We start from the raw sequence: 16,996 nt of genomic DNA, 5'->3' as shown, positions 1-16,996 counted from the left end.
ACCAAGCCAAGAGCAAACTATCAAACACTGGCTGTTAGCGTGGAAGGGGTGAGGAAGATGCCTCGGTTTGAAACCCACATGCACAAGCCAATGTTCCTTGCTGTAACATTTGAGAAGACTGTCCCTCTGTTTGGCGGCACATATCCAGCACAAGAACAGCGTGTGAACATACTCACTGGACAATGTGAGCACAAACCAAGCAAAGGTTGGAATTTTCAGCAATAACCCTTTGTTCTTGCAATATGGAATAAGTGCAATGATATCCTTCCCTCGGATATTGGAAGTTGTGGGACGGGTTGTTGGCTTCTACTGAATTTGTTCTTAGTCGCACCTGTTGGGGTATATGATGCTGCCTGTCTGTAGTACATTTATTCTGTTGTGTAATACAAATGGAAAAGCTGGCAGTCTGGAGACTGAGATGTTGCGTGGGAACAAGCCAGCCACAGTTTGAAGCGCTTAGTGTCACTATAGACTTATATAGTAACCCTGTCATATAATGTCTTTAATGAAGGTGTGATGAATATTTGGCCCTCCATAGGTCTTCTCAACTACAGGGTGTGTGTATATTTTGATGCCAGTATTTTCTACATTCTTGGAATGGGCAAGGAAATTGATCGTTCATTGGGTGGAGCTGCTACCTTTGGGTTTCCCAACTTTATCCTGGTTGTGTTTAACATTCACCTAGCTGGTAACAATGGGCTGGTAACGAGGTTAATCTTCCAATATGGTAGCTAAAAGCATGGGACTAGGGTGTGGTATGGTAGGTATTTCAGATGGATAAATGCGGAGAACAGGGGTGTGGCCCTATATATGTGTCATGCAGGTGAGCCCCTAGTGGTGGCTTTGGGACAGAAGAAGCCATGCATGCCAAGATGTGCAAAAACTAAAGCGGACTAGGCTTCTCTTTCTCTCCCCACTCCAATTCCGGAGATGAAGGCAAAAAGGAGCAAAGATTTAGGTTTAAAATCTCAAAGTAGGAGAAGAGTTGGGCGGCAGAACCAATTATTAGAAGATGTTGTTGAGTGTCCATCACTGCTTGTTGGACAAACGTGTGATAAGTTGATTTGAGCATGGATAATGGCTTAAATAGTCAAGACACTTCCAGCTCAGTAAATCCTGTTTTTTTCCCTGCATTTCAGAGCTGTGAAGAAACATTAAAGTGTTTGGCCACAGGCCACAGACTTAACTGTCTGTAAAGTTTCCAAACATGTTCATATCTGTGTTACATAAATACACGCTGTTTCTTTCTGATTTTATTCTTTTGCCTTCTTCTATAAAGGCCGTTTATTCCAATATCTCTCTGCATCTTTTGGCTTCAGTACTTCTAACTGCTCTCGGCTTTTTTTAAACAAAGAGGCCCAGGACTGTGCCTGCCAACTGCCATGTTTAATTTTTAAAAAGATCCCGGACAATAAAACCCTCTCATTGTAAAACTATTTTTCCACTGGCTTCGTCACTGCCACACTTAGCTGGATGTTCCCTCTCCCAGCAAATGGCTGGGATGCATCATGAAAGCCGCCTTCAGCATCCACAAGGAAGGCTGTGCCACATCCCCCACAAATAGCTGCCACCACCCCCTTCTCCGCCCATCTTCTGCTGCTGCCTTTGGATTGGTCGTTGGAGCTTGTGACTCCTCAGCTGCTAGCCTATATAAGGGCAAGGGAGTGGCACTCTCATCCCCCACAACTTTGAGCAAGGACCCAAGTGAGCTACAGGAGCAAACAGCTTGGAAGGACAGCATCATGCCTGTGAGTCTGGGGAGAAGGTGGGGGGCGGCTGGTGGGTATCACTGACTGCCCACAGGGGCAGGCGCTCCAATGCACCAAGGGTACTGGAGTGCCAACCTCTCTTAGTGCTGGAAATCTGCAGGCATCTCAGCGAGGCTGAAGGGAGAGAGTCCTGCTATTGATTGATGGTGCTTTTTTCAGGAGTTGTGCTGATTCATCTGTAGTGAGATAGGATGTTTGGCTATTAGACTGTGCCTTCTCCTCACATGCCGCAATCAAGAGGAGGGATGTGGTCAGGGGACAACCCCATAGCAATGGGGATCCTGCAACCCTCTCTTTCTCAGAAGGGCATGTTTGTAGCAAGGCGAAGACTGGAGTTCTGCTTAGATTTGCATTTGCAATGATTCATTTTTCCTAGTCTTCAGCCTATAAGCTTCCCACCGCACACAGAGACGTGCACCAGATAGGAAAAGTTGCTGGAACTAGCTACTTCTGGCACCAGCCTATCTTGTGCCCAGACTCTCTAATCCCATTTTTGAAACTTGCTCGGAGCCTGGAGTAATAATAAATGAATTATAAGCACTTAAAGGCACCTGTTGGATGTGAGAGATGGGAATGTTCAAAGGCAGCTGGGCGTGGCTCAGAACATCTGCCAGCGGCCAGTTAAGCCTTTCCCTTCTTGCTAGGAGAAATATATATATATTATTTTCACTTCTTTCTAGGGAAGTTTTGTAACTTAGGCTGCTACCTTTTTGTTGCTGGCCCTGCTCCCAACACAGGAACTAAGATGAGGGTGCATTTCCTCCATCTCTTTATCTCTGTGGCAGGAAAAGCCCCACTTGTTTAATTCAGGCTGCTGCTTAAAAGGAGCAAGGTTTTATACCCATTTTACTGATTGGATGGCTGAGGCTGCGAGTGGTGCACTAACTTCTCTATTCATCTGAAGCAGGAGAGGTGAGGACTATACTCCCTTGCAAGGGGTATCAGGGAGTCTGGAAGCAGGAGACTCAGAGCCACATGCCCAATAGTCTGGGCTGATGGGAGTTGTAGTTCCAACATCCACAGGTTTCCCATCACCGCCCGACAAGCTGGTGCTTAAGAGTGTCCTGGTTGATTTAATTCATCTGATGAAAACAGACTCTTGCCTGCCAAACCACAAAAATTGCCAGATATTTAGTTATTTCAAGACTAGGTGGTTTTTAAAAAATATTAACCTGCTTTGAAGCTTAGGAATCAAATGTGCTACATGCCCACATTTTTGTTTCGGATTTCTTTTTGGTGGGTGATGAATAACATGGCATCTTCTTTCATTAGAGGTGGCCCTCTGGGTGCTGTTGACTACAGCTCCCATCATCTCTGACCGCTAGCCATGCCAGCTGGGGCTGATGGGAACTGGAGTCTAGTGATAGCTGGAGGGCCGCAGATTCCCTGTCCCCTTCTTAGTTAAGCAGGAAAACGGGAGCAAGCTTCCTGAGGGCAGTTCATCTGCAATAATATAATCGACCAGAATTTACTGCTGCTTGGCAAAGGGAGAGAACAAATCACTCCTCTCTCAATTCCTTCCCTAGGGAATTACTTGCACCAGCCTGCAGGTGGCCCCCGGCGTCAGTCTTGCTGTGAAAGGTGATATCCCAGCAGGAGCTAAGAGGTAAGATGGTTTCACAGGGAGAGATTACCTTTGGGCACACAGACATTCCAAACTTGCGTGGGCCTTGGGAAGCTTTGGCTCTCATGGCTTCCCCCAAAGAATCCTGGGCATCGTTCACAACATACTGAGAACTCTGTTGCAGACCTGCACTGCCCCTCGTCTTCCAGATATCCAAACTCCAAGGGATTCATCGGAATGACAGTTAAACTAGTGTGGAGCGCTAGGGCTCATCTCCATTGTTGTTTGACAGTAATGATGTTCCCTGTATGACATTCTCCTCAAAATCACTGGCTGCCCATCCATTTCCCTGCTCGTACTCCAGATTTTCTCATTCCCTCTCCTTTCTGGAGTATCCTTGATATGAGAAAGTCTGGATTAAGGAGAGAGAAGAAAGCATGAAAAGGCATTGGTTGGAAGAAAACTTCATATACACAACAGGGAATTAATGGAGACTCAGGAAACTTACTGCCCACCTTATGGATAAGTCCGTAGGTATGCCCTTGGTGGCATGGGAGGGAGGAGGGAGACCTAGGGGTAAAACTGCTCCCCATTAAGCTACAGAGAGGAAGCCCATTTCCCTTGGTCTTAGGGTGTGTCCACACCAGAGCAAAAGGTGGACCCCATCCCAGGTTATCTCCAGATCTCCTCCCTCCTTAAATGTGGATTTTTTTTTCTGATCCTGGCCATGTCAGACATTCTAAGGATTGGGGGGGGGGACACACCCGCATTTAAAAGGGCAACCCTGAGATGGGGAGGGGTTTGTGTAGAGGATGCCATGTCTCCCAACAGGAATGGGAAAACAAGCCGGTCCAAATACACATTTTTCTCCATTGTGGAGAAACCCTTGCTTTTGTGGAAATTGCCAAGGAGGGGGAGGAGTAATGCCCACCCCCAGCAGTATTTTCCAGTGCGTTAGATCGGAACTTAGACCAGCTCATGGCCTCCCCTCCCCCATGCTTGTGCTGCTCCTGCCAAGAACCTAAACAGAACCAGATGTTGGAAGCAACCATCCTTCTCCCTCCCCCCCCCACATCCGCCCCTTCAGTCTCCTCTTGCAAAGCCTTTCTCCCCTGAATGCCCACTGTACACAGTCAAGACCCGCTTGGTGCTGTTGCCAGGAAGAATGTACATCTTCTCCAGACGAACGCACTGCTTTTTCTCTTTCCTCATTGTGGTTTTCCGCTTGGGAGTCCCTCCTCTGTCCCAGATTTACAAGCGTCTCGATTTTGTAGGGCAAGCTGTACAATCCATCCCACAGCAATCAGGGTAAGCATTTAAACGAGAGCACAGAACTCTGCCTACTTTCAAGGAGCAGCCACAGTTGTGTAAGAGCAATGAATGTGCAGGGGGTCGGAGATGCAAATAGCAGCCAACAGGGGGCTTCACTTAGCAGCAGTGGAGCATCTGGGGTTGGCCATTGGAACCAAAGTCCAGGGTCCAAAGCCAGCACACTCATGAGGCTCGGTGAGGCAGTCGCCTCGGGTGGCAGGCAGAGCTAGGAGTGGCATCAGATCTGGACCACTCCCTGCCACCTCCACTGCTGCTGCCTCCAACTCAGCCACTACCACACCTCCTCCAATATTCCCACCCCTGCCACCTGCTCCTCTTCAGCCTTCTTTTTCTCTCCGCTGCCACCTTCACCACTCCAGGGCTTCACTGGGCAGCCTCTTCATGTGAGGTGGCAGCAGAGAAAAGGCAGTGCCTCCCTCCGCCATTTTCCTTTTTTGCCTCAAGCGGCAAAATGTCCTGAGCAGGTATGGCAACCTCGGCACCTGCGTGGGTATTGGCATGCCAGCCCAGGACTTAATGCCAGAGCTAAGTCAGACTGTTGCTCCATCTAGCTCTAAACCGCCTGCAGTGACTGGCAACAGCTCTCCCAAGATTTCGGGAAAGGGTCTCTCTCAGCTCTTTCTGGAGATACCAGGGATCGAACCTGGAGCTTTCTGCATCTGAAGGAGATGCTCTGCCACAGAGCCACCGCCTTTCCCACGTTGACCTACGTATACCTCTGAAATACTTAAAAATGCACGCCAAGCCGCTTCTAGATCTCACAGAGCGATGGAGTGCAGATAGGGGCGGGAAGAAGACGGAACATTTGCCAAAAGAATCTGCATGTTTGAGACACCCCCTAATCCGCGCCAGGTTGGATTCAATCCTGAGCAAGGTTTAGTTTGTGGGGATTGGATTGAGATGAAAGGAGAAGAGTTTATGAATCAGGGGTGGGGAATAAGGGCTCTCATAAAGCAGCAAACTGAAGGAGGCTGCAATTGCATAGGCCAGAAACCAGCCCCATCAGAGGCCCAGCTGAGTAGTTCTGCTGGCTGACAGATTTCTTTTGCCAAAAAGACAGTAGCGGGGAGACAGCACCACACCCCTTTCTGTCTGCTGCACTATCACATGCTACAGCAGTGAAATCTAGCCACTGGAGGTGGTTCTAGTGCTTCCAGAAGACAAGGGTTGGAGCTGCCTTTGTTTCTTCTAATTCTCATTATATGAGGAACTGTAACTGTTCAAAGAGAGGGCTTAATGAGCAAGTGTTGGGAAATTCCAGCAATGTAAGAGGAGGTCTGTGGTTGGACAGCAGGGGGCCTCAGGGCCAAATCAGAGGGATTTTGGCTCCATCACTGGGAACGCTTGAAGGTGAACATGCCCAAACTCTTCCCATCTCCTTGTGATACCATCAGTGAAGCTTCCTAGTTTTTCATTCCCCAAACCTCCCTGGCTTGCACCTACATGGTGACGCCTCAAGGGTAGGGAGGATCACTCAAAAGAGGCAGATAATATTCTTCGATAAGGAGAGGTGTTGTGGAATTGCTTCAACTTGCCTCTAGGACAGGTAGAAGCAGCTTGCATTTTTCCATGAATAGAAACTGAGCAGAGGGATGGTCCTAGATCAAGGAAGCTTAACTTGTAGCCCTCCAGATGTTGCTAGATTGCAACTCCCATTACCCCTGGCCATTTGCCATGCTGGCTGGGAGTTGCCGTCCAACATTTGGTGGGCTGTTGGTTGCCCCCACAAGATGATCTCCACAGTTGTGAACACATGGCCATGTGCTGTGGCTCCATTGTGCTCCCACCGCTGGTTTTTGAATCCCTGTACACCCAATAATACCCACAACGTAGAGTAGCTTCTTGTGCAATACTGTGGCTTGACGTGTTCCCCGCTCCAAAGCCAGCTTGAACCCAATTTGAAAACGTAAACCATAATCCATCGGACAGAGGCAGTCCCACCCCCTTGCAAAGGTGCCAACTTGAGTAAAATATGGGGGGGGGGCAGGTAGGCCCTGCCCCACATAATCACAAGATGCGGTGCACACACACCATTTGAATTGCAATGCCCATCAATGGGGGGACGCTGGCGCCCTCAAATACTTTGGGGGGAGGGCTGAAGGGACCTCAGCACCTAGGAGTTGGCTTCTATGTGTGGACAGACAACTTGGAAACAAATCCAAGCGTACTGATGCGCCTTGAAACACAGTGAGGGGAGGGAAATGACCTTGCTGAGTTTTAAGTGGGCAACGTCTACGTAGCCTAATTCTATGAGTCTGTGAAATAACTTCTGCTGTTGCAGCTTGTTTTGGGGAGGAACAAATGCCTCTTTTCATGAAAGCTAGCTTTTTTATCATCATTTAAAGCAGAAAGGCCCTGTGTGCTTAATCCTTTCCCCACCGGCTTGTTTCTCCACTCCAAATCACTCCCCGGCACCTCTTCTCTCTGTGGGAAAAGGCACCATTTGTCCCAGCGAGAGTGCCAGCTCTGCTATGCAGTAGGGGGTGAACCAACTTGCTTCAGGTGGCACTGAGCGCGGAGCAGCTGCCACTGTGGTTCTCTGGGCGACTCTGAAGTAAACGTGGAGACACTAAGGGCTCCTCCACATGACCTATTTATTGAGCATCTCTCCTAATTCGCTAGCACAAGGATTGCAGGGTATGTGTGCTTGTATGCGTTTAGATTGCACCCAGTCTTCATTGAGCATTTGAAGAGCGTAGCAGTGGATCCCTGAGACATGAGGGCTTTGCCGTTAACTTCTGCTGCCTGTTTCAGTTGGGTCATCAACCTGGGCAAAGGCCAAAATGACATCATGCTGCATTTCAACGCGCGCTTCGATGCTCACGGGGACATCCGGACCATTGTCTGCAACTCCAAGATCAACGGGAAATGGGGCCAAGAACACAGGGAGACCAACTTCCCCTTCCAAGAGGGCAGCAGCGCGGAGGTGAGACTCGGATCTGCACAGGTTGTGGCAGGGGAAAGGGGGGACTGCATGTGGGTTTGAGTGGGAAAGTGTCACAAGGAGAGGTGACAAAGCCACGTTTGAAAGCGGCATGGGTGGAGGACTCTGTAATGCATGAATATGGGGTGAAGGTGCTGCTGAGGTTTGGACTGGAGGCCCAGTTCCTATGCAACTGATCCAAACTGAGGTGATGCTTCCCTGCCCACCCCTATTCCAGCTTCCTGTCTGTGCACTTAGCAGCTGAAGGAGAAGCAAATATTCAACAGGTTGAGCTGCCTTGGAATGCAGATGATAGAGATCCTCAGGCTTTTGAGACGCTCCCCAGGCCACAACCCTTGACACCCTCCTCGTGCGCTTTGGCCTTGCTGAATGTTTCCTCAAATTCTGACATTGCCTTTTCCTTTCCTGGATGGGTGCTAGGGACAGGTGTGTTTAGTGTGTGCATAGTAACTAGCCTGCTGTCCAAAGGTGACATTTGCCAGTTTTGTGTCACCTGTTTGGCCCCACGCAACACTGGCCTGTGGCCCCCAGACAGTTGCCCAGGAAGGAAAATGGCCCTCAGTGTGGGGGGGGGATAGGATCCCAATCCTGTTAGTATGGAAAGGAAACACTACCTGCTGGATTTCTGCCTCTTCTGCTGTTCTGAAAAGGCCCAGGAATTCTGTCAAAAGCCAGCAAGCCCAGTATAGATGTGCATCTTCCACTAGCAGCCATAACTCCAGTCCAGTTGCTTGATAACTAGAATCATAGAAGAGTTGGAAGGGAACACAAGGATCATCTAGTCCAACCTGCCCAAAAAAACAATGCAGGGATATTTTGCCCAACATGTGGCTTGAACATATGACCCTGTGATTTAAGAGTCTCATGCTCTACCAAGTGAGCTATCCCTCTCAGCAGTTGGGATAACTGATGGTTGGTGCTCTTCTCATGCTGAAACCACGCCACCCCCACCCCTTTTTTTTCCTCCTTCAGGTGCTCTTCAGTCATGACAAAAACGAGGTGACCATCACATTGCCTGGCAACCATCAGTTCAAGGTCCCCAACAGCGCTCACTTGGAAGGCATTGAATATGTCTGCGTAGAAGGCGACTTTAACTTCAAAGGCATATCTCTCGGTTAAGCCTCTCCCGCTCTTGTCTTGCTCACCTCTCCTGCTTAATAAGGCAGCAAAATAAACACAGCTGAATTCTGGTGTAAACTGGTGATGTGTCTTTCTGAGTCTTTGCCGCATGGTTCTTCCAGGGCCATCGTTGCCACAGAGACAGATGATGTTTGTGGTCAGTAGTAGTAGAAGATGCTTGTGGAATGGGGGAGGGCAATCTAAGAGCCAACACTTCTGACACATCTAACCACAATTCTGAATTTTTTAAAAAAACATATGCAGGTGCACATTTCATTTCTTCATTTTATTGTTTTAATGTGGCCTGCGTCCAATAACCATAGAGAGGGGCAAGGAGTTAAGCAGAACACTGAAGTCTGATCCTTCTAGTCACTGGAAGCAGTGGAGGCTGTTCAGGGGTTAGGGTGGAATGGGGCACCATCCCTCCAACCTAAGTCTGCACACAGCATCATCTGCCTGTCCAAGTCCAAGGGGTGGCCATGCCTGGTATCTTCCTCCTCCTTAGTCTTCATGTTGCCCTTGCAGGAGGATAGGGACAAAACTAGAATAGCCCATTGGCTCTAGCGCCACCTACTGCTGATCTCCCTGCTTTCTGCCCTACCGGTACCAATGGGCAAAAGCCAACACTGCCTGCTTGGCCAGTTGATGAGACTCCTCCATCAGGTGCTGCTCACATGTTTTTAGGCACCAGAGCTGCATCATAGGTGTGCACAACACACAAATACACATAAACCTACTGGGGTCATCAAGTGCAAGAGCGGATAGTGTTTTTATTTACCTTGGGCTGTAGCCAATGGTAGTCATACTCTGAATAGATCCATTGGAGTTAATGACTATCTTACATCTATGAATGTCAATGGATCAGTTGAGAATGCATTGGTGGGAGACAATCCCTTGAATAGTTTATTTTACATATATATATATATATGCATGCTTTTTAAGGAGAGGTCTCCTGAAGTGGCATGCAATTGTGTTTTAGAACACAATAAAAGCCTCAAGAAAAATATAATAAAAAGCACAGCACGGACCCTTTTGGAAATAAAGTGAAGAGTAAAGCCCGGTCAAATTCATTCAGATGTGTAGTGATCTGGGGTCGTGGGGGGTGGGGTGTCAGAGACCTTTTAATATTTCTGCAGAAGGGACCGTGTCTCCAGCATCCTAGAACTACACAATCAGCATGGAAGGGGAACTTCTTAGCTTTTGTGATGCTTAAGAGTCAGCCAGAGTGAAAGGAGGCGAGTCAGCCATGGAGGACTAGCTCCTAGGGAAGATCACCAGGGAGAAGTTGTCCTGTATGCTCCAAAGCTAAGCATTTAGGAACACCAAAAACACAGGTTCTTCAATGGTGTGTAGGTTCTGTTATGCACAATGGAACGTCAAGGGAGACGCAACTTAAGTCACTCCAAAAGGAGACAGAGCATTCCAAATCATTTGCTGATATACGCACACAGAAAATAGTAGATGCAGCTGAAGGGCAACATATTGAGGTAGATCATTGATCATTGCAAAACATCCGAAATTATTATTAATGTATCGTTTTAAGATTATTGTATAATCTTGGCAGGGGTGTGGCTGTCAGGGGGCATGGCTATCATCATACTCACCATACACTTAAAGCACATGACTTCCCCCAACAAATCCTGGAACTGGAGTTGACCCCTCGTAAAACTACAATTCCCAGCACCCTGAGCAAATTTCCACGGGGAACTCGTGTGTTTTAAATGTATAGGGTATTTGCAGCCTCAGAATACGCAAATGCCTGCAGACAATGGTGCAGTGGTTAAGAGCAGTGGACTTGTAATCTGGTGAACCAGGTTCGCTTCCCTACTCCTCCACATGCAGCTGCTGGGTGACCTTGGGCCAGTCACACTTCTCTGAAGTCTCTCAGCCCCACTCACCTCACAGAGTGTTTGTTGTGGGGGAGGAAGGGAAAGGAGAATGTTAGCCGCTTTGAGACTCCTTAGGCTAGTGATAAAGCGGGGTATCAAATCCAAAATTCTTCTTCTGCTACTCAGGCACCCTGAGGGAGGGAAGTCTGGGCGCCATGACAGAAAAGGCCCTGCCCATATGCACCACACAGACCTCCTCCACAGATCTCAAAGGGCAAGCAGAATCATTTTGGAGAGGAATGTGGCTGGTGGTGCTTGCCCTGCCACTATGCTGCTGAGCTTAGAAAAGGCATGCCAGACAAAACCACATCCTCTGCACAACCGTTACAGCTGGGGTGTTGCTTTCCAAACCACAAAAAGTCAGGGTTTTTATTTTATTTTAAAAAGCTGGCCTTGTTGCACCAGAGTGGCAGACCTCTTTAATCCATTCTGATTTCAGGAACCTACAAATTATTGAGTCCCTCTCACAAAACAGTAATAATCTGCAGCTGAGACAGTTGCAAAGGATTCTGCTTTTCTTCATTCAGCAGGATTTTACCGATGACTATTCTTAATGTTTATAAAGCACTAAAAACTTATTAACTCCTGTATGTAGATTGATCTGGTGCAACAAGCACTTATATGTGTGCAGTAGAAAAAACTCAACTTGCTGTGGATCAACTACGTACCAACTTTTTTTAAGGCCTTGTTATATTCTACAAACTACTCCGTTAGTCACAGGAAAGTGTGACCTCCCAACCCTTCTCTCTCCACATATTTTCCTGCCTTCTGAAGTTCTCGTGCTATGAGGTATGTTACAGCCACATAAGACATTCTTTCTCTGGCTGCTGCTAAGCTGGTCTCATGCCGTGCCAATATTTCACAGATGAAACTAGAGACATTTGTGTATTTGAAACATCTATTCTTGCACCAAAGATCATCACTGGACTCCTTCCTCCACATTGTTGCTGAAATCTCTTTTCTGCCTCCTGTATGCTGCATTCATTTAGACCTCAATAATTTGTCCTACACTGCCTACTAAAGCTGCTTGTATTAGCAAATGGATCACAATACATGCTTATTTGGGGGGTGGGGTGGAGAACAGAATGTTTGTTGCTACTATTATTAAAGCATCCTCCGTATAAATTAACTGAAGAATCAAAAAAAAGGTCCCTGCCCTCAAAGGGCTTACAGTCTAGCTGTCAACACAAGGAAGGCAACAGATGAAGGAGAGAGAAATGAAAACAGGAGCCAACAGGGGAAGGATATGTGATTACTGCAGCTACGGATCTGGCTGTACTTATTACAGGACAGCTGCAACGCAAAGACTTCCAAATGGCATTCACTGTCTCGATTGGGAGCTATAGGTAGGAATGGGGAGAAATTCAGTTCAGTTCACATTTAAAGGCAAACCTACCCAATTTGAAATTTCTGAAACAACACAAACATCGAGACACAGCCAACCTTGGAAATTTACACTGCTTCAAATCTTGCAAGGCACTTCTCCAGCCATAATGTATATACTCGGGTAAAGTGTGCATAAAAATACATATACAGTGGTACCTCGGGTTACATACGCTTCAGGTTACAGACTCCGCTAACCCAGAAATAGTACCTCAGGTTAAGAACTTTGCTTCAGGATGAGAACAAAAATCGCACAGCAGTGGTGTGGTGGCAGTGGGAGGCCCCATTAGCTAAAGTGGTACCTCAGGTTAAGAACAGTTTCAGGTTAAGAACAGACCTCCGGAACGAATTAAGTACTTAAGCCGAGGTACCACTGTATTAGTGAAAATAACACACAAAACTGTACATTAGGGGAAACTGATCTGCAGAAAAGAAGAAGGTTAAACAGAATTGCATAGAAAAATTAGAAGTCAGGCCAAACAGCAGCTATAGTCAGTGTGGTTTGGAGGAAATGGCCTGGTGTGCCAAATCTGCCCCATGGGACAGAGCTTTCCTACCTCTGGTATAAACTATGGCACAGTTACAACACAACACTAAGCCAAACAACGGTTTAGTGTGAACAAGCAAACATGCAGGTTCCCAGAGCGAAGTCTGCAGTCACTGTTCCCCATCTTGCTGCTGCTGCTGCTGCTGCTGCTCTCCAAGGCTAAGCCCAGCTGTGCAGGCAGAGGAAAAGACATCCTTGGGGTGGATTATTGGTAACCACCCTTTGCCTCCTTTATCCAAGCCCTCCTCCCTCTGCCACAGACACATGTTCTGCTTGGGGCATTTCATGCGTTTTCCTCTTGAAGAAAGCATGCCTCCTACATGGCCTTTCTCCGCCCTGAGCAGCCATGTACTCGCGGTAATTCCTGGTGAGCAAGGTATACAGGAAAGGGTTGACGCAGCTGTTGCCATAGGTCAAGCAGGTAACGCCAAAGTTGAGGTAAGCCTGGGCGGTCGGCCCAATCTCCAAGTCCTCTGGCCAGTACAGCTTGGTGAGTTGCCAAGCCCAGAATGGTACAAAACAGGCCCAGTAGGCTACGATGATGCTGAAGATCCTGGGAAACAGCTTCTGCTTCAGGGCCCTGCTCGCCACAGGCGACCACATGACTTTTGTGGAAGCCCAATAGGCCTGCACAAGCCGGGAGTACACGACCCCCAGGACCAAACCAGGCCCGAGGACGCTCGTGCCAAACAAAACCGTGAGGTACACTTGGAAAGCGCCAGGCGTCCATGTGGGGAAGCAGATGAGCTTTCCGCTCCTGCCCTCCCGCTGCTGGATCATGACCATCATGGGCACCGTAAGCAAAGACGAGACGAGCCACACGGCAACGCAAGCAAGCCTGCGGTAGCTGTTCCCAGCCTGCCTGGCCCTTAGCGGTCTGGTCACGGCCCAATAACGCTCCACGCTCATGGCCGTCAGCAGGAATATGCTGGCGTGCATCGTCAGCAGGTCCAAGCTGAGCAGAAACCGGCAGCCCATGTCCCCAAAGAACCAGTCCTGGGCAAAATATGTGCACACCACAAAGGGGATGGTGGAAAGGTAGAGCAGATCGGCTAAGGCCAGGTTGACCACGTAGATGCGCAAAGAACCCGCAGAGCGAACAGACATGCCACCAAATGCTACCACCAGCGTATAGATATTGCCCGTCGTCCCAAAGAGACACATGAGGAGGAGGACTGCGCCCAAGGCCCTGGTGACAGGACTTTCTTCTCCACGCTCAACGTCATAGGAGAAATTGCCCAGCGAAGCTTCTTCCATGAGCTCCATCGTCATTGGATAGCTGAGGCACTCTGGTTCTAAGAGGAACTACCAACCACACACAGTGTGTGTTTGACTCCCTTGGCTTGGCAAGGAGGCAAAGGATGATGGGAAGAAACTAAAATCACTTAGGTGTGGGTGGGTGTGAGCCTCATAGGGAATTTTGTAGGCTATTGGGATGGATGTCCTCATTGCATCCCATGCTCATCTTACCATTCTTGAAGGCACATCCGTTCCAAGCTTACAGATATGACGGCATGGCATCCTCTTGCTGCTTTCTGTTGCTGCAGAGTTCTCATACTCTCTCCAGCCGGCCCTCCGTGACTTCTGTCATCAAGCATTTGTTGACACATATAAAACTAGCCCCACGGCAACCAAGATGCTTTCTTCCTCGTCTTCTTCTCCCCGACAAGAGATGCAGGGCAGTTGTGCTTTCCCAATGGCAGCCCCCCTCAAAAACATCATTCGCCGCTGAGTGGCGGAGCATCTCTGACTCATGGCTTCACACTCAAGTGCAAACACACTCAGCAATAGCTAATGGCACTGTAGTGCGACCACCCAGCAGATTGCAGAATTCTTTTCTCTTCAACATTCCCGTTTCTGTCTGTATTTCCTTTGGGGGTTTTTTTTTAACCTTGCCTCTGCTTGCTTCCTTTCTCTGCCCTCAACTCCGTAAAGAGAGGAATGGAAGGTCCTGAATTAATACAGACGTGGTTAAGGAACTGGATCAAATAGGGACTGGGAAAGAGAACAATTCTCTGAGATGAGTTCCTTTTCAAAATATTTTTGGAAGGCAGAGCAATGAACATGCTGCAGAGGGGTAACTGCATTCAGTGCAAATATCTGCCTGTTGCAGTAGAAACAACACACAAGGATGTCATCATAGCAGGATGGTGCATGCATGGTGCACAGCCAGCTGCATTTAACATGTATCAAGTCAACTAAGCCTGGCAGTCAAAAACCCAAAGGACAGCATCTCATTTTTAATTTTACTTTTAGGATCACAGAGTTACAATTCTGAACAACCCTTAACAAACTACAGTGCCCAGAACTCTTCCGAGTAAGAATTTCAAATGGGCTTTAAAGATTAAGCACATACAACAGCTTTATAAAAGCTGTTTACAACATTAATAAGTCCTCAAATGTTATTGTTACTTTTTATTATTAATGAAGGACCAACACAGCTGCTTGCTTGTAGTTTTGTTTAAAACATTCTGGATATTTCCTTGCCCCTGCAAAGGAATGTTTTAAATTTAAAACATTATAGCAATTTCCCTATCTTGATCAAAATCAGGACATTTCTCAATTCTACGCAACAGGCACACAGCAGGGGTGGGCAACCTATCTTAGCCCTTTATCTGACCCTTTTTGAACACTGTCCAAGGACCACATACTAGTGGCAGGCAAGGCCAGAAGCAAAAGTGGGTGGCCCAATGAATGTACATTTCATCTTTGACCTCTAGGATAGTTTAACACAAACCCTTCTCCATCCTCTGTCCAGATAGGATAGCACCATTGTCAGAATCCAAGGGCACATTCCGATCAGACAAAAACTTTCAGGGTGTGGAGGGAGGCCAGTGCAGGGAGTGGCCAAGGGAGCCTTCTGAGGTGACCAAACTTGAGAGGCCTGGAAGGTTGCATTTGTTTCCTGGACCTGATATTCCCTACAGCTTAGAAATGACAAAACTCTATCCTGTTGGCTGTTGCTTACCAGTAACGTGCAAGGAGGCATGCACACGCTTGCAGTGAGGTTTTTGCTTGCATGTCATGGCTTGGAACAATACCCTTAGTTTATGCCATGTAGTCAGCAGTAATGCTAATGCCAGGGATCTCAGATAGCACTAAGTGGAATTCTCTAGCCAGCCATTTCCCCTCCTCTTAAGCTCCACAAACGCAGTTAGGGGAAAATCCAGCTGCAAACGGCTGCCTTGGCAATTTGGTGCTAGATGAGCCATTCCATCAGCCCAGCTTGATCGGCCGAGAGGAAAGCATGACTGCAAAGGGTTTGGCAGCGTAACCAATTGTTTCAGCGCTCTTTCTGGAGTCAGTTTAACAAAATAATACTCCTACAAACATTTACAGCATTCCTACTGAGCCACTCAGAACTCATCTTCTTGAACCCAAAACACACACACACAACGTCCTTGCTCACATGCAACCTGATGCATCTCTTGTCATTTTCTGCAAGGTATTTCATGAAACAGAAAAAAATCTATCCCCCACTTCTAGCAGTGCAGACTTTAACATTTCAGTGGTGCCCAGTGCAATGCCAAAATTTGGTGCCCCCTCCTGCCTTCCGTCGCTCGTCATTATTGCAGAACTCCCTGTGACGCCCTCTCGGCTCGGTGCTGAATTTGGGCAAACCAGATGTGCTCCCATAAATCTGCCTCTGCTTCCAGGATAATGCCTGGTTGCAAATACAAACAGTGACTTGAGACAATTTGCAAAGCTGCCCTCCCCACTGTCAACAGTCCCGCAGGGATCTAGCAGAGGGATCTAGCAGAGGAAGAAGAAGAGTTTGGATTTGATATCCCACCTTTCACTCCCTTTAAGGAGTCTCAAAGCGGCTAACATTCTCCTTTCCCTTCCTCCCCCACAACAAACACTCTGTGAGGTGAGTGGGGCTGAGAGACTTCAAAGAAGTGTGACTAGCCCAAGGTCACCCAGCAGCTGCATGTGGAGGAGCGGAGACGTGAACCCGGGTCCCCAGATTACGAGACTACCTCTCTTAACCACTACACCACACTGGAGACAGTTGAATCCTGAAGAGGAATAGATCAGGGAGCTGGATGACCTGGGGGAGGGTCTAAACGGGGTGAGGGAGGCAAAATGTCTGAGACAGAGGAGTGTCAGGGGAGCAGGTAGCCTGGAGAAGGTTCAGGTGGGCTAAGGCTTGTGCCCTCCCTGCTCTTCAAAAGAAAGGAGAGGGAGGGAGAGTGTTGCTTGTTGGATCAATGTCTCAGCTCATACTTAGCCACGCATTTGACCTGTCATGTGATAATTAATCACATGACACAGCGCGCACACACTATTTGAATGGCAATGCCCATCAACTTGGGGGGGAGGATAGCCCCCTCATATCTTTTGTTGGGGGGGGCAAAGGGACCTCAGCCCCTACGAGTTGGCTCCTACGCCTGATGGACCTTTAACCCTTGCCTTTCCTCTGCCTACATTAAATAACTGGGCAGACAG

General features: G+C 48.0%; 2 protein-coding genes across 2 annotated transcripts; one reads left to right on the top strand and one right to left on the bottom strand.

The window, feature by feature from the left end:
• Nucleotides 1-1,493: 1,493 nt before the first annotated feature.
• Nucleotides 1,494-8,806, top strand: LGALS1 (galectin 1). Its single transcript, XM_083400857.1, has 4 exons — nt 1,494-1,748; nt 3,296-3,375; nt 7,420-7,591; nt 8,582-8,806. Exons 1-4 carry the CDS (start codon nt 1,509-1,511, stop codon nt 8,726-8,728), a joined length of 639 nt encoding a protein of 212 aa, XP_083256983.1. The 5' UTR covers nt 1,494-1,508; the 3' UTR covers nt 8,729-8,806.
• Nucleotides 8,807-10,543: 1,737 nt separating this feature from the next.
• LOC310658614 (urotensin-2 receptor-like) lies at nt 10,544-16,903 on the bottom strand. The gene is made up of 2 exons (XM_083400837.1): nt 16,544-16,903; nt 10,544-16,287 (listed from the first exon to the last, which is right to left on the bottom strand). Exon 2 carries the CDS (start codon nt 13,817-13,819, stop codon nt 12,779-12,781), a length of 1,041 nt encoding a protein of 346 aa, XP_083256963.1. The 5' UTR covers nt 13,820-16,287; nt 16,544-16,903; the 3' UTR covers nt 10,544-12,778.
• Nucleotides 16,904-16,996: the final 93 nt, after the last annotated feature.

Source organism: Podarcis tiliguerta (assembly GCF_965153285.1).
Source record: "Podarcis tiliguerta genome assembly, chromosome: 10".
Taxonomy (NCBI): Eukaryota; Metazoa; Chordata; class Lepidosauria; order Squamata; family Lacertidae; genus Podarcis; species Podarcis tiliguerta.
This window is presented reverse-complemented; position numbering and strand designations above follow the sequence as displayed.

Excerpts from the sequence above, each read along its gene's own strand:
- LGALS1 (XM_083400857.1), top strand. The coding sequence starts at position 1,509 with ATGAAAGCCGCCTTCAGCATCCACAAGGAAGGCTGTGCCACATCCCCC. Across the intron at positions 3,376-7,419 it reads ATCCCAGCAGGAGCTAAGAG|TTGGGTCATCAACCTGGGCA; the intron begins GTAAGATGGTTT and ends TGCCTGTTTCAG. Across the intron at positions 7,592-8,581 it reads AAGAGGGCAGCAGCGCGGAG|GTGCTCTTCAGTCATGACAA; the intron begins GTGAGACTCGGA and ends TTCCTCCTTCAG.
- LOC310658614 (XM_083400837.1), bottom strand. The coding sequence starts at position 13,819 with ATGACGATGGAGCTCATGGAAGAAGCTTCGCTGGGCAATTTCTCCTAT.